This window comes from Meles meles, chromosome 7, assembly GCF_922984935.1.
Source record: "Meles meles chromosome 7, mMelMel3.1 paternal haplotype, whole genome shotgun sequence".
NCBI classification, from domain to species: Eukaryota; Metazoa; Chordata; class Mammalia; order Carnivora; family Mustelidae; genus Meles; species Meles meles.
In genome coordinates this window covers 24,957,807-24,983,836 of record NC_060072.1, presented here as the reverse complement: position 1 = coordinate 24,983,836, position 26,030 = coordinate 24,957,807, and the positions used below count along the sequence as shown (strand labels likewise).

General features: G+C 44.7%; 1 protein-coding gene across 1 annotated transcript; it reads left to right on the top strand.

The window, feature by feature from the left end:
• Positions 1 to 6,820: 6,820 nt before the first annotated feature.
• Positions 6,821 to 23,425, top strand: AMDHD1 (amidohydrolase domain containing 1). The gene is made up of 9 exons (XM_046014041.1): positions 6,821 to 7,050; positions 8,210 to 8,316; positions 10,100 to 10,164; positions 11,564 to 11,841; positions 14,526 to 14,751; positions 17,135 to 17,259; positions 20,627 to 20,720; positions 21,318 to 21,478; positions 22,349 to 23,425. Exons 1-9 carry the CDS (start codon positions 6,914 to 6,916, stop codon positions 22,434 to 22,436), a joined length of 1,281 nt encoding a protein of 426 aa, XP_045869997.1. The 5' UTR covers positions 6,821 to 6,913; the 3' UTR covers positions 22,437 to 23,425.
• Positions 23,426 to 26,030: the final 2,605 nt, after the last annotated feature.

Genomic DNA, 26,030 nt, shown 5'->3' with positions numbered 1-26,030 from the left:
TTTGTCTCCTGGCCCTGTCCAAAGAAAAGGAAATGTATTAAAAATAAATTCTGTAAAACTGAGCATCAGGTGATGTATGCAAGTGTCACTTGATTGTACACCTGAAAAAATATAACGCTTCATGCTAACTGGAATTGAAATAAAAACTTTAAAAAAAAAATTCTGTAAACCTTGCGGAAAGGGGCTGAGTTCAACAACCAGTGATTCCAAATAGCCTTCATTGCTTTTAAAAGCACAAACTCTTTGGTCCAGCAATTCCAAGTCTGGGAATGTACCCCAAGAAGATAATCAGGTAAGTGGGCAAAGTAAGTATGTACAATAATGTTTGCTGACATGTTATTTAATAAACAGGGAGTTGATTAAATAACTCTGGGATACCCATAACACAGATTGCCCTGTGGTCCCTCAAAAACAATGCTCAGGTCACTAGTCCCTCTGTTAGCTATCTATCAAAAGTGAAAAACAAGGGGCACCTGGGTGGCTCAGTGGGTTAAAGCCTCTGCCTTCGGCTCAGGTCATGATCCCAGGGTCCTGGGATCGAGCCCCACATCGAGCTATCTGCTCAGCAGGGAGGTTGCTTCCCCTCTCTGTCTCTGCCTGCTTCTATGCCTACTTGTGATCTCTCCCTGTCAAATAAATAAATAAAGTCTTTAAAAAAAAAAGTGAAAAACAAAATATTTCCAAAGGTCGGGAGTGGTGTGGATAAAAGAACACCTGCCAAATCAGATGTTTGAAAAATAGTTATCCAAACGTCAATGAGGGGGTGTGGTCTTCAATTTGGAGCAACCCCTCCTCACATTCTATCTGGTTTGGGATTAAGGTTAGGTACCAAATTTAAGGAAGTGACCCCCAAAACTTGGTTATCAAAATCAATAACATGTTAATGCAATTTTTTAAGAATTCCAGGGGGAAAAGTCCATGGTGAACAAAATATTAGGATTTTAATACAGACGGGATCTGACTGTGCGCCCCATGACCTGGAGAGTGAGCGCCTCCCTTGACACACCTTCGTTCCGGCCCACGGATCTCGTCTTTATGTACATTTTTGATATTTTGTCCATCGCGGAATTTTTGCATTCATTTTTATTTTTAAAAACAGTGAACTAAAATGTTGTTTGTTTGCCCTCCCCTTAGGTTTTGCACCAAAGGTAAACGTTTCCCTTGCTTCACCTAATCCTTGTCTTGACTTTTTACACTTTTTATATTATTACTTCTCAATGAGCTTGTGTAATGTTTACAATGAAAAAAGTAATAATGATACTTTCACAGGGGAGGAAAAAAGGATATTCAGGAGTTTATATAAAAAGGTGTGTCCACACAAGAACAATGGGAAAAACATCCCGTTTCAAGCTGCCCATTTAAATTTATGCCTCAAGTCTCTCAAAGAGCCAAGTTGAAGAGACTCCCGGAGGCATTTCTAGCAGATGATTAAAGATGCCCACTTTGGAACGGAGAAGCCGGCTTGATATTTACAGATTTGATATTTACAGATGGGAATTTACAGATAGTGAGCAAGATCATTTAACATTCAAAAAATATTTATTGAGTACCTCCTATGTGCTAGACACTATTCTGGGTGCCCCAAACAGGGCAATTTAAAAATGACAGCACCAACAGCAAAAGACAAAAAAAAAAACACACTTTCTTTGTGGGGCCTACGTGTCAATTACTTAGCAGCTCTGAGCCTCAGTTCCTAATCCATCAAATGGGAATATAATTTCACCTCTTCAAGCTTTCATGAGGTTGCAATGACATGTGTATAAACCAGCAGGCAGGGTGCCCAGCACACACAGCAAACTCAGTAAGTGGCAGCAATTTTGTGCTAATATTTACCAAGGAGAATGTGATTTTCCTTCCAGTGATTATAAAAAACAAAAATGGAAAAGAGGGAAGAAATTATGTTAGAGCTTATAAAAGAGAAAAGATTAACAAAAAACCTATGTCATTGATGTTATACTTTTTCAGATTACTAAGATTTTTTTCCGCAGGTGTTGGGTTCATTCTGACAGTGGAAAAGAAGGGTCGGTGAAAAATTGACAACAGTCTCCTTGGTTGATGTATTCGGAATTTGGGTGGCCAATAGTAAAGATTTGTAGGTTTTTATATATTTATGTGCTCTGCACTCACCCAAATCCCTAAGATTCTGCTCAGTTCTTTCTTGACATACATTTCCTCTTTCAATTCTCCTGTCTATCTAAATTCACTCCCCTATCCAGCTCCACTTTCCTTCGTTTGTCTTAAGTCTACCTGGAACAAAAATCTTCATCCCTGGGTTCTGGCACTTTTTCCCTGCTAGAAAAATCAGAGTTTGTCGTTCCTCGAAGCCAACTGCTAATAGCAGGTATCTGCTCTGATTCCATGTTTCCAGTAATTCATAAAACATGCGAATGGAACCAGCAGTCCCTAGAAGTTGGTACACTTCTGTACTTCCATACATATTTATCTCCCCACTGGTGACTGAAGGGTTGGTGAGAACCTAGGGGAGAAGAGAGCCAGCTGTTTCTAGAAGGGACTGTAAAGGTCTCTGAACTAAACCAATATAATGGGCCAACCAGGAAAAGAAAGTCAAAGCCAGTGAATATCTTAGTTGTGCAAAATCAAAGTAGCATGACTAAACAAAGACTCTGTACTAAAATAGGGGGGAAATGTCATTGGATTGCATAGCAAATGCCTGCCAATTCACATCAAAAATATATGTTAAAAATATGAAATGTATGTTCAAATCCAACTTCTGGCAGATGAAAAAGATGAGGGGCTCAGAAAAAGGAGGGCCTTAAAATGATTATGTGTGACTCTAGGCCATCATTTTCAGAGGTGGCAGAGGCCAGTTGTGAAGAGCAAGGACTGTCATTATGCTCCTTAATCCCCACGCCTCAGTTTCCCCATCTTTCAAAAGGGCGGGTGAGAATGGCACCCAGCTCAGGAGATGGTTAGGTGAGTTAACATGTATCCCCCACTTTGGACAGCATCAGGGGCTCAGTGAGCACCACAGCAGCGTAAGTCCATGGGGAAAGCATTCTAAAGAGGAGGATGCCTGGGATGTACGAGGAACAGCAAGGAGATCCGTGGAACTTAAGCGAGGTGAACAAAGCGCAGAGTAATCGATGAGATCAGAGAGATCACGAGGGCCCTGTGGGTCATTTCCTCGGTGAAATGAGAATCTGGAATGAGCCACTCTGCCTGCTGAGCTGCGAAGAGACTGTACAAGGGGGTGAGAGGGGAATAAAGCCCCCTGTTGGGAGGCTACGGTCGCTGGGAGCAAGAGACCATGGAAGCGGTGAGAGGTGGTCAGATTCCAGATACGTTTGGGAAGTAGAGCCTACAGGACTGTCTGATGGTCTGGGCGTGGGGTATGAGATGAAGAGCCCAGGAAAGAAAGGATGGAGTTGGAATAGATGGAGACAGAGCGGCTGTGGGGGAAGGGGCAACTGGGAACATCAAAGCTTCAGTTGAGAACATGTTACATTTGAGATATGTTAGACATCTAAGGAGGTGTGGGTGTAAAATACACTGTTCTCCCAAGTGAACACCATACCAGTTGATTTAATGAATGCTAGCATTCCACTAACATTATGCAATTACATGTGGCTGCTGAGTCAGATGTTTGATGTGTATCATCACGGCGGGAGCGTGGATGACACTATGGAAAGACCATGGCCTTGATGGCAGGCAGGTTTGAATCCTGCCTCTGGCTCTTACCAGCTCTTTCTCTTAGGCCTATCTGAGAAACTCCGTGCACCTTAGGTTCTTCTCTCTAGTACAGATACTTTCCTTAACAGACTTGTTGAAATTTTCAACCACAAGTAATGCATGCAATGTGCCTACTCACAGTAGGCTGATAAGGAAATAATTAATTGCCTATAATTTCCTAAAGTCGATATTCCAGATCTGTCTTCTCTCTAGTCTGCTCTGTCTTGCAAATAACGACCAGCATTGAAAAGAAGGGATAACTGACAACCAACTCTTTTAAGAAACCCTGAACCCAAATTCTCAAAACCGATTCACTTGAGAGGAATCTCAAGCAATATCGGTGCAAGTGTGGGGAACCTGACCCACTTTTGTGCACATTCTTAACCTTCCAAGCTTCGTTGAAGTAGAAAAAGAGGAGTGGGGTTTTACAATGCCCAACCCCAAAGTCCAAGACCAACTCCAAATACAATGAACGATAACAGTATCTACCCAATATTATCTGAAGCAGTTTGTTTGATTTTCTCAACAACACTCTCTACAACTCAGGGAAAATGGATTTCCAGTCTCTCAGTAGGACATAAAAAGCTTTGTTGATCCCTCATATGCAAACAAAGATTAGACAGATTCAGACCAAAAGCCTTGCGGTTTTTGCCCACCTCTTTCCCACCCACTTGGACAAATACTAGGAGAAAAGGCTGTAAACCGTGTCCTTGGATGGTGTGGAGAACCAGAGCTAGCAATTTTTTGTTTACCTGAGAGCCAGGAGCCAGTAGGTCCTTGGCCTGTTCAATGACCTGCCTCTTTTGATTAGGTCAGAAGCAGAGCACAGTGATAAGAAAATTACCTTCAGCTTGACCTTTAAGGCCCTGCTGGCGTATTTTGTATAGACTTTCCTGTTGACATTTCTGACTGCCCCTTTCGCAAACTGAAAAAAACAAAAAACAAAACAACCCTGGGGGTGGTAAAATGTACTGTGTGAACGAAGAGGTGCTATAGAGATGTTGGTAATCACTGAGGAAATTATCTATAATTATGTATTTAAAAATGACCAAGGAGGAGAGAAGCCCACCCTTGTCCTTGCTTGTGCAAACCTCTTGCTTGCAGGGGCTACTCAGGCCATGTCTATGTCACCCACAAATCATCCCCGTGAATAGAGTGACCATTCCTTTTTGACTTCCTCAAAACGTGTAAGCTTTCAGTTCATGGTACATTCTGTGAACTCAGAAGGGGACCTCACGGCCGGAATCTTATACTGAATTTAATTGACCAAGAAGAGGAAAAAACAGGATTAAAACAAACTAGCAGCAGCAGCAGCAGAATAATAATAATAATAATAATGATTATAACACCTATTATTTAGAGCTAATGACTGGGCGAAGTGTTTTCCATTCATCTTCTCTAAAACTCAAACAAGACCATACAATAGAAAGAAACAATTCCCCTATGAGAAGATGGATGGAAAACTGAGGTTTGGGAAAAGGAAGGACATTTCCCAAGGTCAAACAGCTCATCAGTGACAGAGTGGGATTAAGACCAGTTTAGGGAAGACCAAAGCCTTCTGTATTTCTATAATGCCCCTCCCTCCTTTACACCTACAACCTCCTAAATCTGCAAATATACCTGTAATAGCAAACGGAACAGATTCAAGTCTTTAGCAGAAATGTTAGAGAGAAAATTTTAGTATTTCTCTATGAATTAGTGATTTTATGTGTTTGCGTTTCACTATTTCTCTTGTATTATTTCTCTCTATATATCTTTCTCTTTAAAACTGTGCATAGACACACACATCTGTTTGTGATTTTATGTCTGAGCTGTAAGCAACATATGGATTTTTTCCGCCCATCTGGTCTCTTTTACTCACATCCTCTACCGACTTCTTTCCCATTTTTTTCTTCTTCTCTCTTTCCTACCAATTGATTTCTCTCTGTAAGACCAAAATACGAAACTAAAGTATATTATTTATTGTGTTCATCTAGAGGATTTTTTGTTTTCTCTTGTTTTTAAGTGGCTTTTAAAATAACAATTGACTTACTTTTGTATTTTATGGTTTTACAGGCCTCAGCCTGGTTTGATGGTCTGTTATTCCTGTTTATAAAGTGTCTTCCTTTAGATTGTAGTCTTTGCTAGGCAGGGAAAGTGCCATTTCTGTCTCTATGTTCCACAGCCTAACACAGAGCTTCTACTAAAAGTGTATAAATAGAATAAAATAATTAAGAGTTAAAACCCAGTGCCTGCCAGTGTTTTCACAGCAGTTGATAGGTGAGGAGAGATGTGGGTGAAAATTACCGACCATCTTCCTTGAACAAGTTTGATTCTGTCTCCAACCTTGGTGGCAAATTGAGAGTAGCAACCCCCACACCCCACCCCGCCCCAGATACAGTTGGGGTGATGATGGGGGCGGGCACGGAGCTGAAACCACTTTTACCTGCAAGAGTTCGTATCCAGGTGCCCGTCCAAACCTATCCTTCAGGAAGACGTTAGGGGACACTGGGCAGAGGCGCCAATGGATTCTCTCTCTGGTCTTGGCTCTATCCTCCCCCGCCAGGATCCCCCTTCATCTCGGGGACCTCCTGGTAGGGGATTCCGGAGCGGAGCTGGCCAACCGAAAATTGTGCGCGGCACCCGTCACCCTGCTCCACCGCCGCGCGGACCCAGGGGCAACTCCCCCAGCGCACCCCCCTGCTCCCCACCTTCGGGTTCCTTCTGCCCACCGCCCGTCCCGTTCGAGCCGGCGGGGCAGAGGTTCCCCCACACTGCCTCTCCTGGGTCTCTACGCCCGGTTCTCCGCCCCAGCTCCTGGGGAGAGGTTTGCCTTCACTCAGCCCCACCTGGGAGCCCAGGCCTTTCGGGGATCCCCTTGCGCCTGGCCCTGTGTTAAACGGAGCCCACCTTTCTCTCTCCCGGTAACCCAGTGTCGGGCTCCTAATCTAGAAAGTAGGGACTACGGTCTCCATCACATTTACCCAGAACATCGGGCGACCAAAAAAAGAGGCGATTCCAGGATCACGTTTATTACTAATCACCCCCGGGTCGTCGGCCCCGGCTCTGCCGCCGCCCCGGCCGGGGGGAGGCGCGCGCTCGTCCACCGACAGGCAGGGCGGCGGCGGCAAGCGCTGGCCCCGACTCCACCCTCCCTGCCCCGCGGCACCGCCCGCGGACCCGCGCTTTCCTTCGCCCGCGCTCCCGCCCGGCGGCCTCCCGAAGACCCGCGGCGCGCGGCGACATGGCTGGCGGCCACCGCCTCCTGCTGGAGAACGCGCGGCAAGTGGTGATGGTGTGCGCCCGCGGCGAGCGCTTCCTGGCGCGGGACGCGCTGTGCCGCCTGGCGGTGCTGGAGGGCGCCAGCCTCGTGGTGGGCACGTAAGTGGCCGCGGCCGGGCCTGGCCCCCTTTCCCTAACTTGGGCGCTGTGGGGGGAACCGCGTAAAAGCTTTCCTGCATCCAGGGAGCCACCGCAGGCCTTTTAGGCACCTGTTGCTACCTACTACCTTGAGGAGCCATTCGGTGAAAAAACGCTCTCAGGTTGAACCCCCGCCGCCATCCCCTCTCCCCAGATCTTTGGAATCAGCATCTCTGTGGTGGAGTGCTGGGACTTTAAGTTTTTACAGAACACCCTCCCAGCCCATCCCACTTCATACACTAAATTTGAGAACCACGGAAGACGTTCAGATGGTTTAGGGTGAAAGGAAATTCAGAAAAAGAGGACATTTTCAGTTTTTTCATTTAACCCTCTGTGCTTCCTGCTAGACGTGAATAAAAGAACAGCCAGAGGTTGAGGTGGGGGGAGAACCTGCTGTAGGAGTGGGGTTTGGATGTTGATGTGAATTGGAGAGCCCCACGGCCCGCGATTGTGCAAGATTGTCTCGGCCCTTATCTGACGCTGCTTAGGGTTGTGCAAGAGCCCAGCTTCGAGGGACCATGTGTTTTTAATGAACAAAGGGATAAAAACATTCTCAGTGTTACTGTTGAGAATTTGTTACAAACGAGTTAACAGAACTGCACAGAGGCAGGAATCCAGGGCTAACTGAGGCCACACTCCATGGAGTTCTGAGGCTCTGCTGTCCCGCAGCTGTGCACAACCCTTTCTCACTCCATCATCCAAGATGGCTGCTCCACCTCTCCCTGTGGAGTCTACCTTCCAGACAGTGGGGACGGGAAAGTGAAAACAGCCCTATTGGTTAGAATTTAGTCCCATGGCCGCACCTGGTTGATGGGAAACCCAGAGATGTAGATTTCATTCTGGGTGTTGATGTGTTCAGCTAAGATTTAGGAATCTAGCCCTGTGGGGAAAGGGGAACATTGATCTTGGGGGAAAACTAACATTCTATACATATGATTTGACTTTTGGGCTTGCATGTAGCTGGAATCATTTTTTTTTTCTTCAGTAACACAGACGCAAGAAGGACATAGGATAAAGTTGACTGATAGCAAAAGATATGGACAACATATTTTAAATCGTTAGTCAGCTTTTCCACAGTATTTCCCCAAACTTTGGTAATTATTTCTTGATTTTTCTTTAGGGATGGGTTTATAAAAGCCATCGGTCCTGCTGATGAGATCCAAAAAATGTTTTCCGAAGAAACGTTCGAGGAAAGGATTGACTGTTCTGGGAAATGCATCTTGCCGGGTATTAACCTCTTTTTTCAGTAAAGCCCTGCAACCAGTTTTAGTAACATAATGAGTAAGAGTTTGTTTTAAATAGGATGTCAAAATCATTTTAAATTTTAATAATAGCTACCGTGCTTCGCATTTCTACTACTGAAGGTCTAGCTGCTTTACAAACATGTTTTCATCTTGAATCCTTCTAACTGCCCTGTAAGGTAAGTATCATTATCTACATGTTACAGATTAGAAAACTCCAGTTTAGGGATGAAATACCTTACCCCAGATTGCCAGACAGGGAAAGGGCCCCTGCTTCCCACTCACATGCTGAAGAGAAACCAGTTGTGTTGTGTTTAGGTTCAAAAGCTGTTGAAGAACTTTACTAATCTACTTCATATGGGAGGCAGCTAGGGCAAGCGGCTGTTCCTAATATCAGAATAGATTCTAAATTTACATGGAGCGTGAAACAAAGAACACATCTTTAGGCAGAAAAGTGGGGGAAGAGGGAATCCTTAGAGATTTTACTGAAGTTTATTTATATCTTAGTGATTGACACAAAATCAGTTTGTTAACCATCGTCTCCCACATTGTTTTATGGCTTCATGAAATCCTCTGAAACGAGTTTCACAAATTTTGAGTCCTACACAAAACAGAGAGGCTAAGATTTATATTTTTTAAATTTACTATGTGTATCTGATAGAGCTTCTATCTTCCAGCTCTGGGAGTCAGGAAATGAAGTCAGAGTGAAACGTTATGAAAAAGAGCAGAAAATACTAGAAAGCAATCTGAACAGAGATTTTTTTTTTTTAAGATTGTACTTATTTATTTATTTGACAGAGAGAGATCACAAGTAGGCAGAGAGGCAGGCAGAGAGAGAGGAGGAAGCAGGCTCCCTGCCAAGCAGAGAGCCAGATGTGGGATTCGATCCCAGGACCCTGAGATCATGATCTGAGCCGAAGGCAGAGGATTAACCCACTGAGCCACGAGGGGCCCTAAGCAGAGATTTTTTTTTTTAAAGATTTTATTTATTTATTTGACAGAGATCACAAGTAGGCACAGAGGCAGGCAGAGAGAGAGGAGGAAGCAGACTCCCTGCTGAGCAGAGAGCCTGATGTGGGGCTCGATCCCAGGACCCTGAGACCATGACCTGAGCCGAAGGCAGAGGCTTTAACCTCCTGAGCCACCCAGGCGCCCCTAAGCAGAGATTTTTGATCTTTGTCCATTTGCAACCACTAATGAGACATTTAATCCACAAAGTATTTTAAATATTCTAAAAAGACACACTTTACTTGAGTTGTATCTGGATAAACAAACGAGTCACACGATTACTTTATACTTTCTCTTCAATTAGACTGCATTTCTTTTTTGAAGAAAGATTCATATTTCTGAATCCATATTTTTCCTTCTCAAAGTTGGGAGAGATTATATTCTCTTTTCACACCCAGATTATTCATTCCTTGGCGATGTAGTCCTTGGTTTTGCTCAACTAATAGATATGACATCCTGTTTCCAAAAGCTTGTTTGGTGAGCATGGACTTAGTGGGCAAAAGGAGCTGTCCTTCTTTAATGGATATTCTCATCATGCTAAATCACGCTCTTCCGTTAAAGCCTTCTAGACCAGCCATGCAGAGTGTGTTGTTGTTTCCTGTCTGTGGAGGGATCCCATAGACAAATTCTTCTTCTTCCCTCCTCCTCCAAGATGGCTGACCATCATCTTGCTCTCCCAAGAGTGGCACGGGGTAGTCTGCCTGCTATCTAAGGGCTTTCTATTTCTCAGCTTTAAAGATGATTTGATTTATTGATTACAGGTTTGGTGGACGCACACACACATCCAGTATGGGCTGGTGAAAGAGTTCACGAGTTTGCAATGAAGGTAACTGCCATAAATGATGACAAATCAAAATAAGGCACAAATACAAATCTTTTATAAAGACTTGATAGGCTAACAGGCTTTGCAACATATGTCTACATTTCTTTTTTTTTTAAAGATTTTATTTATGTATTTGAGAGAAAGAGCATGAGAGGGGAGGGGCAGAGGGAGAAGCGAACTCCTCGCTGAGCAGGGACCCTGAAGCGGGACTCGATCCTGGGACTCCAGGATCATGACCTGAGCCGAACCAGTCTGACGGTTCACCAACTGAGCCACCCAGGCACCCCTACATTTCTTTTTCATGTATATTTTTACTGGCCTGGACTATGGAAGATAAACTGGAAAAGAAACTAACTTATAACTGTCCAAATACTATGCACAGGCCCAGCAATCATTTTAGGTATAACAGTTTTAGCAATAGAATCCTTATATATGTATATATGTATGTACATATGTATGTTTTATAATCCTTTTAAAAAAAAAAAGCTGAGCTGCCTTTGGGCGGCTGGGTGGCTTAGTCGGTGAACAGTCAGACTGGTTCAGGTCATGATGTCAGGGTCCTGGGATCCAGCCCCAGGTTGGCCTCAGCACCTGGCAGGGCGTCTACTTGTCCCTCCCTCTCTTCCTCTGCCACCCCCCCGCCCCCCGCACTTATACACAGACACTCTCTCTCTCTCAAATAAATAAATAAAATCTTACCCAAAAACAAACAAACAAACAAAAAAACCCAAAAAACAGAGCTGAGCTGCTTTGCTCACTTTCTCTTCTCTTTCCCCCATTTCAGCCCTCTGCCCCTGGGAGCCTTTGAAAGGGCTCCAGGATACAGTTTGAAATTCACCATTCATTGGTTCAAACTTGGAAAAATATATTGCTAATCATAAAAATAAATTGTCTTGTATTTTTCTCCCCCACCAAAAAATGACGTATTAAGAAACATAAAGTGTCGTCTATGTCCTGAATCATTAATTAGCCAGGGCCAACCCTCAAATCCATAGTTGGAGCCATTTTCACATTGTTTCTTTCTAATAGATTTAATTTTTTAGAGCAGTTTTAGATTCATAGCCAAATTGAGTGGGAGGGACAAAGACTTAGTGGTGCACACTGGGGCCAACTGGGTTGTTGAAACACTGAGATACTTCTAGGCTAGTTGGTAAATTGCTGCTGCTTCCGGAGACTCTCTGCTCTCACCACCTCTCCCATTTCGGCCATCCCTGCCGTTCCTAAGATGCCGTGGCAGGGGAGGGGTCTCCATGGCCCTGCTACCCCAGCATCCTTTCTGATCTGCTGGTGGCTCTGACATATCAGTTGTTAATCATTTTGAACATCACCCTGGATGGGGATTCTGTGGACCTGCCCACGACCTCCCGCATGTGCCCAGCCTAAGGGCGAGCCCTGTGTTCAGTTGGCAGGAGCCACCTACATGGATATTCATCAGGCTGGAGGAGGGATCAACTTCACCGTGGAGCGCACGCGCCAGGCCTCGGAGGAGGAGCTGTTCTGCTCCTTCCAGGAGCGGCTGCAGTGCATGATGAGGGCGGGGACCACACTGGTGGAGTGCAAGAGCGGATATGGCCTCAACCTGGAGACAGAGCTGAAGATGCTGCGCGTGATTGAGCGCGCTCGGCGGCAGCTGCCCATAGGCATCTCCGCCACTTACTGCGGAGCTCACTCGGTGCCAAAGTAACCTCAGCTTGCGGGATTGACTGGGGGCATTGATGGGGCATTGAAAACAAAGAAGGGGTCAGGTGGTCCCTAAGTGGGGACGCGCTGTGGCTGGGGGGGCGGGGGGGGGGAGGGTTAGGGAGTCGGACCTGGTGGAGGTGTATCTATGCTTCTGTTCTCGCGGAGAGTTCAGTAGAAGCTGTTAGAAAGGTGTTCTGATTGTAATAGTCGTCTCACAAGGGTGGTTTTTTGCTTGTTTTTAAGATTTTATTCATTTGAGAGAGAGAACAAACACACAAGCAGAGGCAGAGGGAGAGGGAGAGGGAGAAGCAGACTCCCTGCTGAACAGGGAGCCTGATGTGAGGCTTGATGCCAGGATCCTGGGATTATAACCTGAGCCGAAGGTAGACACTTAACTGAATGAGCTACCCAGGTGCCCCTTGCAAGGGTGGCTTTAGGAAGGCAATCCCCATCAGACCCAACAGTTTTACTGGTCTGCTAATGATGAAGGAGGAAGTGGAGATATTCAAAATTCTTTTGGTTAACAGAAAGCAATGTCCTCTACTAGATCCTTTAAAATCACAGATATTACTTTAAATAGTTGCCCGTGACCATATAATTCCCCTTTAAAGATTAAAAGTAACACGCTGTAGGAGATAGAGCAAATCTATAGGTCAGCATGACTCAGAATAGTTTTATTTTTGTTCATCTTTTTGTTTAGCAGCAAACATGTTTGTTTTCTTGTTGTAAATAGTTTTTTTTTTAAAGATTTTATTTATTTATTTGACACAGAGAGAGATCACAAGTAGCCAGAGAGACAGGCAGAGAGAGAGAGGGGAAGCAGGCTCCCTGCTGAGCAGAGAGCCCGATGCGGGGCTCGATCCCAGGACCCTGAGATCATGACCTGGGCCGAAGGCAGAGGCTTAACCCACTGAGCCACCCAGGCGCCCCTTGTTGTAAATAGTTTTGAGCTTTTCTTTTACCTAAAAAGTTTCTCCTATTTGGCTTTCTTGTAGAGAATTCTGTCCCTTTCTGCATCTGCTTCTGCATCTTACCTGTCCTGGAATTTCTAGAACCAAAGGCCCACAGTTCCAGAATTAAAAGGTCCAAAAGAAATCCAGGACTTGGGGGGCACCTGGGTGGCTCAGTCGGTTAAACAGATGCCTTCAGTTCAGGTCAGAATCCCAGGGGATCAAGCACCTAATTGGCTCCCTGCTCAGCAGGGAATCTGCTTCTCCCTCCCCCTGCTCTTATTCTCTCTTTCTCCCAAATAAATAAAATCTTTACAAATAAAATCCAGGACTTGAAAATTAACAGGACAAAGTCTTAGTGCAGTCTTGAGTTTTGATAACTTAGATACATAAGTACTACAGGCTTATTTGAAAGTTTCATAACATATTTTTACATTTATTTAGTTTTGTACAATTTGGAACATAAGTTTAATGTTAATTTTTTATAATTTCAATCAGAGAAAATAAAAAATTTTAACATTAAATTTATGATTAAGAATTCAGAAAATTAAGTAGGAAAGAAAAATATTTAATATTTCCAATGATGTTTTTGTACATTTTTAGCATTTATACTTCCAAAATTATTAAAGCTTAAACCACACTGAGACTTTTGGGACATCTGTCTATAGAAAACTTTTTTTTTTTTTTCCAAATGGAACATAAGGTGAATGATAGGCAGTGTAAAGTGGGAGAGAAGTCGTAGGCTTTGGAGCCATACTAGACCTGGGTTTGACTCCAGCTTTGCAACTTTCCCAGTGCATGATTTTGAGGGCATCACTTAACTTTTTTGAACATCTGTAAAATAGCTAAATAACACATAATTCTATATGATTGTCTTGAGAATTAGGGGCAACATACCTGAGCGCCTGTCTCCTCACAGTTCACCTCTATCTTCCCACCAATATGGTTTGTGCTGAGCAAGAGACTTTGGTGTGCCAAATACAGGACTAAAGTTTTACAGAAATTTTCTCCTTCTGCCAATGAGTCTCTGAGGTCTGATCCCCAGTGACACGGTCTGCAGCTCAGAGTCTGCCAAATGATGGCTGTGTGATATGTCCAAAGTTAGCAAGTGGTGGAGCTCTGTGTCTATCTGACTTCAAAAGCCTAGCCCTTTCCTACGTATAACTACCCCAGAATCTTAGAATTTCAGTGCCTCCCACAACCCTCTTTCCCATGCTTCTACAAATAGTGTGGAAGAAGAAAAAGGCAGAGTGATCATTAGGGCCCAGCAAAAGAGCCTGCAACTGGGTAGTTAGGGAAGCATTCAGGATGCCCTCTACGTGTCCTTGGCAAGCAGATTCAGTTTTTCAGCCCCCATGGCCTTGCTGGCATTCTTGAAGGCAACATGGCTGGGCCAGAAATGGATGAGCCCTTTGAGTCTCCGTGTACAAGGTCAGTGCCTATCATAGTCTTATCGACATCTCTGCTGTGTCCTCATTATTAAGAATCTTGAGGTATAGTTTGGATTATTTCTCAACTTTTTGAGGCTTGAGGTCATTTGCTCATGGTTCATCAGATTCTTCAAGGGCCAGAAAACCAATTAAATTAATTTTAAACTTTTTACATTAAAAAATTAAAAATTTTAAATTAAAATTTAAACAGCTTTTAATTAAATTAAATTTTTAAAATTAAAGCAATTTTTTAATTAAAGAAAATTTTTTTTGCTTCACGTAATCGTATTTTCTCGCCCAGAGGGAAGACCGCATCCGAGGCTGCTGATGAAATCATCAGTAGCCACCTCCCGAAGCTGAAGGAGCTTGCCAGAAGTGGGGAAATCCACGTGGACAATATAGATGTGTTCTGTGAGAAGGGGGTCTTTGATCTCGACTCCACCAGGAGGATTCTTCAAAGCGGAAAAGAGATGGGATTACAGATTAACTTCCACGGGGACGAGCTGCACCCGATGAAGGCTGCCGAGGTGGGGTTGACCTTCTGCTTTTCCTTTGTCAACACTCATGCTATGGAAAACTTCATTAGTGGGTTCGGAGGTGGGAGGAGCCTTACTGAAAAGACAGAGAAACGGGAATTTGTTTGAACAATGTGTGGATCGGTCTAGTCGCGCCTTGGAATCCCTGACCCCTGTTAGAAATGTACTTTTTTGCTGGTTGTTTACTTTTATGATCGCCTGCTGGTGGTATTAGTGGAAAAATAAGTACTTCTGTGATCTTGTTTAGCAAACCCACACCCTGTTTGGGTTGGAACAGAAAGCCACGCTGGCAGAGCGGAGTAAAAATTGCTCATGTCGTGGCTAAGGTCCTCCGGAGGCAGCGACCAGGGGAATGTTGGGAGAGCACGCCGGTCATGGTCACGTGACGCTCTTTTGACCCATGTGTCTTGCCCAGATTCATTTATTCATGCTTTCAACAAATACCTGAGTGTCTGCTCTGTGCTGGGCTCTAATAATTCAGCCGTGAATAGGACAGACACAGTCCTCGCAGTCAGGAGTCTAGATGTCTCTCCAAACCGCAGAGCGAAACAAACAGCTGCCCTTCGGGCAGAAATACAGATGTGTATAATGTGGACATAAATACAGACACTCCAGACGTGTCCAGCATGATCTCTTCACACCGCTTCCAGGTCTTGGTCCTGTGTTTCCTGCCCAGTGAATGACCCCATTGTCTAGTATTGTCTAAGCGGAAAAACTTGGACATCACCTTGTCTCCTTTCCCCATCCCCTGTCACATTTTGGTCAACCAGCAAGGCCTCCAGGTTTGCCTCCTGATTATGTCCAGGTCCACTTCTCTTTCCCCGACCACCTAGTTCTAGCCGCCATCAGGGGCTCTCAGCAGGATCTCCTGCAACAGCTTTTCTCCTCCCGCTCTTTAACCCGTTCCTTTAAGCCCTGCCCTCAGTGCATCTTCTTTTCCTCTCTGTTGCTGGAAAGCCCTGAAAGGCTCACCCGTGCCAGCAGGACAAATTCCCAACTCCGCAGCTGTAGCCTTACCCGGATCCCCCTCTTGCTTGCCTGCCATGTTCCTCTTTGTCTCCTCCCCATCTCGCTCCCCCTGCCCTCTTTTCCGTGAGCCAGCCACCATGAACTGTGTTAGGACGCTCTATCCCCCACGCCTCTGCACGTACTTTCTCTTGCCTGAACACCTCTCGCCTGGCTAACCCTACCTCCCCTCCATGTTTCTTCTTAGCTACCACTTCTCTGGGATCCTTCTCAAACCTCTGCAAGAGTGAGTTACGGTCCCTCCCCACACCTGTCCCACCGTGTTCAAATTGCCTCCACGCTCCCTCCTGGACGGTAAAGGGACTGACAATTGTCCCCGCGCTGTTGCAGCTCTGTCCCTGGAGGTTAGCACAATGCCTGGCGGACAGGTGGCCTTTAGTGAGGACATAAATGGGGCATGTTTGTTGAATGAATGTGAACTACATGGTCAACAAGATACTTTTGGCGGCAGAGAGTGCACTGGTAAACGGAGGTCAGTACCCAGGATGACCAAATTGAGTTTGGGAGAGTGAAGGTGATTCCAAGGTTAGAAGGAAGCTGCACCTGGGGAACGGAGTCAGTCTGCGGGCATCCCACTCCCCTGAGCACCAAACCAGAATTGCCTTTAGACCTGAGCTAGCTGCTGAGGGGGGACCAGCTCCCTCCTGCCCTGGCATGGCTGTCGTTGCCTCCCTGGGCCATTGCTTAATGTCAAGAATGAGTCTACTTTCCCTTCCCTTGGAATGCTTAACACAATCACCTGGGGCACTGTGTACATGTGTGCATGTGTGTGTGTGTGTGTGTGTATAAATGTATCAAGCTGAGAAGAAACCCACTTTAATGCCATGTTTTCATTATCATCATAGCATTACCTCCTAGTTTCCTTCTCACAGTCGAGCCCAGACTTTTCATCTGGAGAGAAATCAAGCTCAAGTGCATGTTCTCAAATGATACATATAATTTCACATTTTTCCAAGTTTGTTTTCGTAACTGATCCATTTTCCTGAGTGCAACGGCATTGCAAGATACCTTTCCTTACTGTGTTTTTGACGATGCTCTAACAATCAGACTTTATTACCAGTGTCACTCTGCATGAAGAATATCAGTGAGCACTTGGATGTAAGGACAGTTGTTGAAGTAGCACACTAGCTAATTTTCCAATGAATGTCCATCACAAATCTTTTGCCCTTCTGGGGGCTTGTGCTTGGCAGAGACAGTTACCAAGACATTTTAATAATAGATTGTTTATCTATTATTAAAAAAATTATTTAAAAAATATAATTATTTTTGCAGGAAAAACAATGTTCTGGCCTTTTATTGATTGTTGTTGCTGTTGGTGAACTCTTCTCTCTCTGCCCATTCTGCTTAGCTTGGGGCTGAGCTGGGAGCCCAGGCAATCAGTCACCTGGAAGAAGCGAGTGATGAGGGCATCACTGCCATGGCAACGGCCCAGTGCTCGGCCGTCCTTCTGCCCACCACGGCTTACATGCTGAGGTAAGATGCCCCAGTGGGTGCCAGGTGGGAGGACACAGACCCAGAGGCCTCAGTCTTATTTCATTGCCCTTCCACATTCCTTAAAAATGCAGATCAGGAAAACTGAGCTCTGGAAGATGCCAGTCCTGGAGCGAGGTCCAGGAGAGAACTTAGACCCCAGGGGCTGTTGAGTGGTGGGATTGTTGGGAAGAGTGGAGCTGCCCTTTCCTTTTCCCCCCTCCTTTTTGGAATTTTCCAGTTAAAAAGTCAATATGTATTACTTTTATAACTACCAAGTAATGAAATAGGCTCTCCACTTTAAAAACATGCATCAGATATTAGAGATACTGGACAGTGTTCGGAATGCGAAGGAGCTGTTTTCTAAGAGGATGCAAGTGAGTACCACAGTCCTCAAAAATCCCCGGGCGTGGGAGGAAAGAGGAGATGTGGAAGTATATTTTGCAAAATCTCCCCCAGGAGTTTTGCTGTTTGCCCTCTATGGACTGAATACACACAGTCCGTAGTCCATCTTTATGAATGCTGTTTCAGACGTTGGACAGTGTCTGGAGGCAGTTTGGGTTGTCGCCCACTAGGGGGCACTACTGGCATCTAGTAGGTAGAGGCTAGAAACCTTAAACCTCCCCAGCGCCCAGAACCATTGCCCATCACAGAGAATGATCCTGCCCAAGAACTACCCAGCCACAGATTTTGAACTGTGCCAGGGTTGAGACACTCTGCCTTAGGCGTTAGAAAAGCCAGTCTTCGAGTAACTTTTACATTTATTTATTTATTTTTTAGAGAGAGAGGGAGTGAGGGTGCTCCCAGGTACCTGTGAACTAGGGGAAGGGGCAGAGAGGAGAGAGAATCTAGAGATTGTTCATGCCCAGTGTGGAACCTGACAGGGGGCTCGATCTCACCACCATGACACCATGACCTGGGCCGAAATCGAGAGTGGACGCCTAACTAACAGCCACCCGGGTGCCCTTCGAGTAACTTTTTTTAAGAGAGAAGAGAGGAACATGGCAGTGCTTTTCTCAAATATATTATGATGTTATATGCATTCAGGTAATATTACACATTTCTCTTACTGTTACTGTTCTCTGAATTTCAAGAGTAAACTTCATATAGATTGCAACCAGGAAATATCAGTCAATAACCATTCTTGGTATGTTGGCATTCCCAGCAAGTCTTAGTAGTCAGAGTCATCAATCGATGTTAATCGATCTGGTTAATTTTTCATCACCAAGAAATAATGTTTGACCAAAAAAAAAAAAAAAAAGTTCCTTTCCCTCCCCTGAACCTCTTGAAGATGGAGCAAGAATCAGAGACTCTCACTGTGAAGGGCAGCTCAGCAGTAAAAGTCTGAACTTTGTCCCTGCACCAGAGGTGGCTGCCATCTGGTGGAATGGCGACCAGTTGGACAACAAGAAAAATCACCGAGGCCACCCTTCTCTCTCTGGCTTCTCTGTTCTGGTATTTTTCTGATCTCTCCAACAGGCCCAACCTGCAGGACTCTCCGCCAGGCCTTGAATTCTCTCTCGACTCTCATTTCCGGAATAACAGTGGCCTTATGCCGCTTCCTTTAATCATTATTGTATGCATTTTTGTGTATACTCTTTAAATTGAGTTAGGATACATTCACCTCAGTTTTTCTGGAACTCCCTTGATACTTCTACAGCATCCCTTTTTTTTTTTTCCTCCTTCAATATTTCTGGAAGGGGAGGGGAGGCCATCAGAATGAACTGTGCAGGGGCGGGGCACCTGGGTGGCTCAGTGGGTTAAGTGTCTGCTTCAGGTCATGATCTCAGGATCCTGGGATTGAGCCCCAGATGGGCTCCTTGCTCAGCAGGAAGCCTGCTTCTCCCTCTCTTCCCCTCTTACGTTCTGTCTCAAATAAATAAAGAAAATTTAAGAAAGAAAGAAAAAAAGGAAAGGAGTGAACAGTGGAGAGATTTTTAGTTCTACCTTTCCACACGCTTATCCCTGCTTCCCAACCTCCTCTCATGCATGATGCTGATTGAGGAACATTATCTTTGGTAGTCCTGCAAACTGTCCGTCATGGACTGTGAATGTTTCAAGGGCTTCAGTCTTGGCCTGTAAACATGTAGACTCTCAGACAACTGATATCCATCTATCCCCCTCCCCAAACCCTGGGAGCCTTGGATAAACACCAACATAGTTTCTGACAGCTCAAAGTTGTCTGCCTGGGATGACAGCGCCTGCCTGAGGAAGCCCAACCCGCCAGGAGAATGTACTGCTTGTTCCGGCAAAACCAGCTGATTGGCAGATAGGCCCCTGGACTTCCTCTTAGAGCAGTAACTTTACAAAGCTCGCAGTTACAAATCCTTTTTCTGCAAAGATTTATATCTGAGATATAAGTCTTTGACCACCCAGGATTGCCTCCTCAAGGACCTGCGCCTTTTTCCTCCCAACTTCCTCTTTCTTTCTCTAAAACACCCAGTTACCACTGCACAAATCAAAATCGAGTCCAGGCCACACTGGACCCTTTTCCCTTTCGCAGTAGTTATTACTGAATACTGTCCTCACCCTTTGAGCTAGTGTTTGGCTTAGTTTATCCCTGACATGACTTTTCAGTCACGTCCTAAAGAATAATATTTTGCCAAGGAAATCAAGGAGACATGCAACCCAGGAAGAAGCGCAGACATTTTACATATTAGATTCTTGGGCCTTCAAGGTTTTAAAGGGCCTACCAGAAATGTTTGAGGCCCCTCTGCCCCCACCCAAGGAGGGGGAGAGATATGAATTTAAAAATTGCAAAATGGAAGTTAATAAAAACAACATTATTTTAACCTCATGTTTTATATTTGAGAGTCAAAAAAAAGTGTGTTACATTTTTTTTTTAAATGTTAAGTTATATTTTTCTTCCTTAGCAAGGATCTCTGGAAGTATGTAAAGTTTGCCAAAATAAACACTCCCAAATTAAAGAAGTTAGTCATGGGCAAGTCATTTCAAAAGCAGAGATAAAAATCAGGCATCCTGGGGTGCCTGGGTGGCTCAGTGGGTTAAGCCTCTGCCTTCAGCTCAGGTCATGATCTCAGGGTCCTGGGATTGAGCCCCGCATGGGGCTCTGCTCAGCAGAGAGCCTTCTTCCTCCTATCTCTCTACCTGCCTCTCTGCCTACTTGTGATCTCTCTCTCTCTCTCTGTCAAATAAATAAATAAAATCTTAAAAAAAAAAAAAAAAAAAAAAACAGGCATCCTGGGGTTCCACCTGACTTCACCACTCATCACTTAACCTTGAGTGTCTGTTTCTTCTTCCAGAACACAGAAGGGCTGGATGTCTTGAGTCGGTTTCCATTGCAAACATCTAGTCTGTAGAAGCTCTACTTCCAGAGACTTCCATCTTTCTTTTTTTCCCTTCCTCTTAGACTGAAGCAACCCCGCGCTAGGAAGATGTTGGAGGAAGGGGTAATCGTTGCTCTGGGCAGTGATTTCAACCCAAACGCATATTGCTTTTCAATGGTAATTCTTTTTAATGTGCCTTTCCAAGTGGAGAATCAATCTTCCACTGTGTGTATCAATAATTTAAAAATAGTTCCCTAACTGTTAGAATGTACCAAAGATCTAAGAAACAATTTTCTCGTGAAACAGGAAAAAAAGTGTAGACAGCAGGGTCCTTGGCTATTTCCGTGCCATACGAATGCCTCTAGACAGAGAGAGAAGAGAGAAAGTTCTATGTGCATAATTTTTTGATTCAGCCTTGGGCGTGGTGGTTTGATGATAACTTACTTCCGTCTTGGAGGACAGCACAGGCTCAAAGAAATTTTAGTACATAAGTGTGGAGGTGGACTTTCATCTTACATAGACAGCACAGTGGTCTTGAAAAGTTGTAAATAAACACTCAGTACCCAGGGGTTCGACGGGGGTAATCTCTCTAATAAAGGAATTTTTCCCAAAGCTTAAGAATCTTTACATGTACATCAAAATGTTCTCATACCAGTGTAGCCTGTTCCTCCCAGATATTTAATTTCCATTATTGGTTGTGCTGCGTTGAGAAATGTCCGAGGTAGCAGCTACCTTTTTGTTCCTTTCCTCTACTGCGGTTCTTGCCTGCCTTAGCCGGTGGTCATGCACTTGGCCTGCGTGAACATGCGACTGTCCATGCCGGAAGCCTTGGCCGCTGCCACCATCAACGCAGCCTATGCCCTGGGAAAATCTCATACACACGGATCTCTGGAAGTCGGCAAACAGGGAGATCTCATCATCATCAATGCATCCAGGTGAGTGTTCTCCCAACGGAGCTATTTTATTTTGTGCCCCTTGTGATACGCAGGCTGGGTTTAAATGGCTTTTCTGCTCGATATTAGCATCTGGCCCTGAAGCCTCTGAAGCTCCCCAGTGTCCTTTACCATCATCCCTTTCCAACCAGCAAGTCTCCCTACGGGTCCTAGACCACACAGGGTAGACCAGCTTGTCCGGTCTCTTCATCTGTCTTCCATCTGCCCTAGATCTCCAGAGTTTTGTTCTGTTTACCTAGACTTTGGACTTGTGCCGCCTGGCTTGTGTTCTTGTTTTTCTGCTGGCGTTCTGACCTGCAGCTAGTGCTGGGTGGTGCATGTCCCAGCTCCTGCGGGCCACCCTGCATCTGATTCATTACCTCTCTGGCTTCTCACTCCAACCAGATCCCAAAAGCCTTGCTTCTGTTTTCCTGCCACTGGGTTCTTATTACTCATCCACTGTCTGCTGCCAACTGGGCCTCCGATGGAACAATTTGAGTCCTACTTTTCTCAGTCTGAAAGTTGTAAATCCTTGACCCAGGAAGCCTATTGCATTCCTTGGTCCTCAAGTTCAACTGAAGAAATCGACTTTAATTCTACTCTTCGCTTCTCTATCAAAAATAATGCTGATGTCACCTTTTACATATTACTTGATTGGATCAAATATTTTCAGGTCAAATACTTCAATAATGCCATTAAACAACATTGAAGTCGTAGACTAGTTGTCATAGTAATCTACTATTTTTTTTTAAAGCCCTTTATCAATGACAAGGTATAAAGAAGTTTTTAGAGAATGTATTTCCAAATTAACATTTATTGACAAAGTGATCATTTTGACGTGTAGGCATTAAAATACATTTGATTTCTTTCTAGATGGGAGCATTTGATTTACCAGTTTGGAGGCCATCATGAATTAATTGAATATGTTGTAGCTAAAGGAAAAGTCATCTATAAAAAATGAAAGATCTGAAAGGAAAGAGAAGACCTTTCAACTACATAAGTCAATGCCGTTGCAGTCCAAGTTAAAATACCATAGTAATTTGCCAGAGTGATGTCACTTAAATATATTTCAGTGCTTTGTTAATCTGCTTGAAAAAAACCAAGTCATTAATTTCTTTTAATTTAACACATGCACCTGGACATCTAAGCAGGTAAATCACTTGGATCTTAATCCCAGAACATGAAATCATTTCACAGAGATTTGTTACAAATATTTTGAAGATTAAGATAGCGTATCATCGGAATGCCTTCATGGGGAAAAGCTGATTGGCAGTTAGGTAGACATGGCTTGAAATTCCCATTTTGTTTGTGCTTTTCAAGTTTCGGTTCTTAAACTGTACTTTGCGACAATTAGGAGACGGTAAGAAATCCAAGCGATATGCCCCAAATTAAGCAAATGTAGCCTTCTATTATAAGGAGCTAGTTTGTCCTTTTCCCACACAGTTTGTCTTTCTAGAAGCTCTTGGAATGCATGAGTGTCCCTTGAGGGAGGGTGTCCTTCGAGTTCTCATTTCTTCTGGACTCTAACAGTAGCATTTTACAAGAGTTCAAGACCCGTCATTTTATACATGGGAATGAGGACTTCCTAGGATGGATGCATTTGGACCAAATCTGATAATGTAATTTTTAAAAATTACTCTTAAGAGTTTGATTATTCACAATATAAATGTATGACAGAATGGACATAGGTCTCAATAAATATGTGTTGGCGCTGTTGTTGTTTCCAGTCCCAGAAGTAGATGGGTGGTATTACTTATTACAGCTTTTAAGGAAATGAACCCAATTACGTAATTACACATAAAGAAATCATGGATGATGATGTGAATGGTGTCTCTAAAACCATATGAGTTTCCTTGAAATCTTTGAAATGTTTCATCATCCTTATCACCACAACAGCATTATTAAACTTTGTCCTCTTTATGAATAAATGATTTGAGAAGCGAAGATTAACCAAGGTATCCTCCCTTTCATGTTAACAGAAACTGAATCCATGAGGCTTTACTGTGTTCCATTTTAGATGCCCCTTGTTGGGAGGTTATGGGTAACCACATGGCTGTCACTGTCGAGTAACATGGGGTCATCGGAGCTTTGTCCCTCACAGGCTTGGTCAAGGAGTCTTGAGGGGGTGTTGGAGGCGTGTGGTTGCCATGGGTGATGCCTCCCCTATGACCACCTACGCAATGGTAGGAGTTTGGAATGCAGGCGATAAATACAAAGGCCAAAACTAAATATGAGGTCTATTCAAACCCACACATCTATCTTAATACCTATGGAATAAGAAGGGGAAGTGCATCCTATTCTCCGTCTAGGAGACATTCGCTTGAAACAAAGAGTGTTAATGTCTTTTTCAAATGAAAGCAGAAGAGGATACCCACCCAGAACTGCCTTCGTCCTCCCAGGCCAGTGTCCTGTTAGTCCTCGCCACTTGGGAACTTGCTGGAAATGAGAACCTCGGCCCCACCCCAGACCTCTGAATTGGAATGTGTGTCTTAACCAGCTGCCAGATTATCTGTACACCTGTTAAGTGCTGCAGTCTTGACCCTAGCCACACCGGCTGTCACACTGTGCCTCAAAACGGTTTGCTTTTGCTGTTCCAGGCTTTGCAGCCTGTTCCTTCTGCCTGGACTGCTTTCCTTCTCTTCTTCATTTTTTTATTTTTTTGTTTTTATTTTTTTTTAAGATTTTATTTATTTATTTGACAGACAGAGATCACAAGCACGCAGAGAGGCAGGCAGAGAGAGAGGAAAGGAAGCAGGCTCCCTGCTGGGCAGAGAGCCTGATGTGGGGCTCAATCCCAGGACCCTAGGATCATGATCTGAGCCGAAGGCAGAGGCTTAACCCACTGAGCCACCCAGGCGCCCCTCCTTCTTTTCTTTATGCAGGAAAGCAGAGCTAGTCCCACCCCAACCCTACAATACGCCCATCGTCTATGCTAGCCTTCATGGCACGGTGTTTTAACTGTCTTTCCCTTTAGAATGGAATTTGGTAGAGGGCAGGGCCCTCCTCATGCCCCAGGATCTAGCATGGTGACTGGTTCAGAGCAGGTGATCAGTAAATGAATTCATGGATGGCCGTACAAACGTACTGGTAGTCACAGTGAAAACTACTTAATTACAACACACCAAGTAGGCCAACCCACGAAGACAGTGTTAAGGAAAATACTTGTTTTGCGGATTGAAAAGAGCATATGAGGTCCTGAATATAATACCAAAGGATGATGCTCATGGGGGAGTAAATTAGAAAAGCAAAACCAAAGAAACAGTTCCGTGGTTGGGTGGAGAGGTGGGCTGTCCTTAGCTTTGGGAGTTGGCAGGATTTCGACGAGAGAGCCAGGCTCCAGGATGGAACATTATAAGGTATTCAGAAGATCAGTGATGAACCCTACTAGCTCCTTGGGGAGCTAGTAGCTGGGTCAGATATCACAGGGCTTTGAATGTCAGCCTTGCTAGTAGGAGTCTCATTCTTCAAGGCACGAAAAGCCACTGAAAACTTTTGAACAAGTTAGGACCAGGACAAGTACTGCAGGAAAAATGAGTCTGGTTTTAGTGTGAACAGTAGGCACTCAAACTTGTGTTGCATGAATGGACTCTGACAAGATACCTTGAACCAGTCCTTGGTGGACAGAGCAGGAGGTATCAGGTGCTAAAAGTCCAGCTGGAAAACCCTCACAGAGGGCAGTGAGTGAGATGTGAAAACCGCTACTCTGTGCTCCCCAGTGAGCTAGATCAATGTTTCTTTTCTCAGTCTTTTACAGTTATCAGGCCACCCCTCTCCCCCACCAGGAGGAAACTTAAATTTCTCCCTAAGGAATAAGATTTTGTCAGATAGGGTTGAGCTTTGGAAGACCACAAACCATCATAACATGAGAGTTCTTCTGCCTCCCAAGAACGCATTTTTGCCTCCCTGTGCACAATAGCACCTCTCACCGAATTGAGGGGGGCACATGCCAGATGCCATGGGAGAAAGACGAGGTAGCATGGCGTGCTGGAGGAAACACACATCTGGGGCTTGACATCTGGGCTTTGATTTCTTCCCAAACTCTTCATCTGTAGAAGTTGGATTCCTTCCATCTCTGAAATTCTGGTGCTAGACCGTCTCCTGCCTTCAGGGAATTTACCATCCAATGAGGGTGGTAAGACCGGCATTCAAGAGTAGAGTCAAAGCCAGGGCGCACTGAGAGCAGGTTCTCCTAAAAGGAACTCGGTGAAACACAGTACTTTAGAAATGGAAATAGGTTTTGCCACATAGCCCCGCAAGCATGAGCACCTTGGTCTTTGTTACAGTCAGCAGTAAAAGGATAAAGGCAATGCCAGCCCCCTAGATTTTGATCTGGTGGAAAGTTATTCCAAAATATGAAGGCACATCTTGTCCAAGTGGTTCGCTTGCAGGTACTGCTGGCTTCAGGAACCCGGCGCCCTGAGTGTGGGAACTACCCGTGAGCCACGGCGGTCCGTCCTGGCACACCCACCCTTGAGATCTGAGGTGGCCCGCGCTGGCAGAGTTTCGTTTCCCCTGCCGGACCATTAGCACGAGTTCTCATGCTCTCCATGATGAT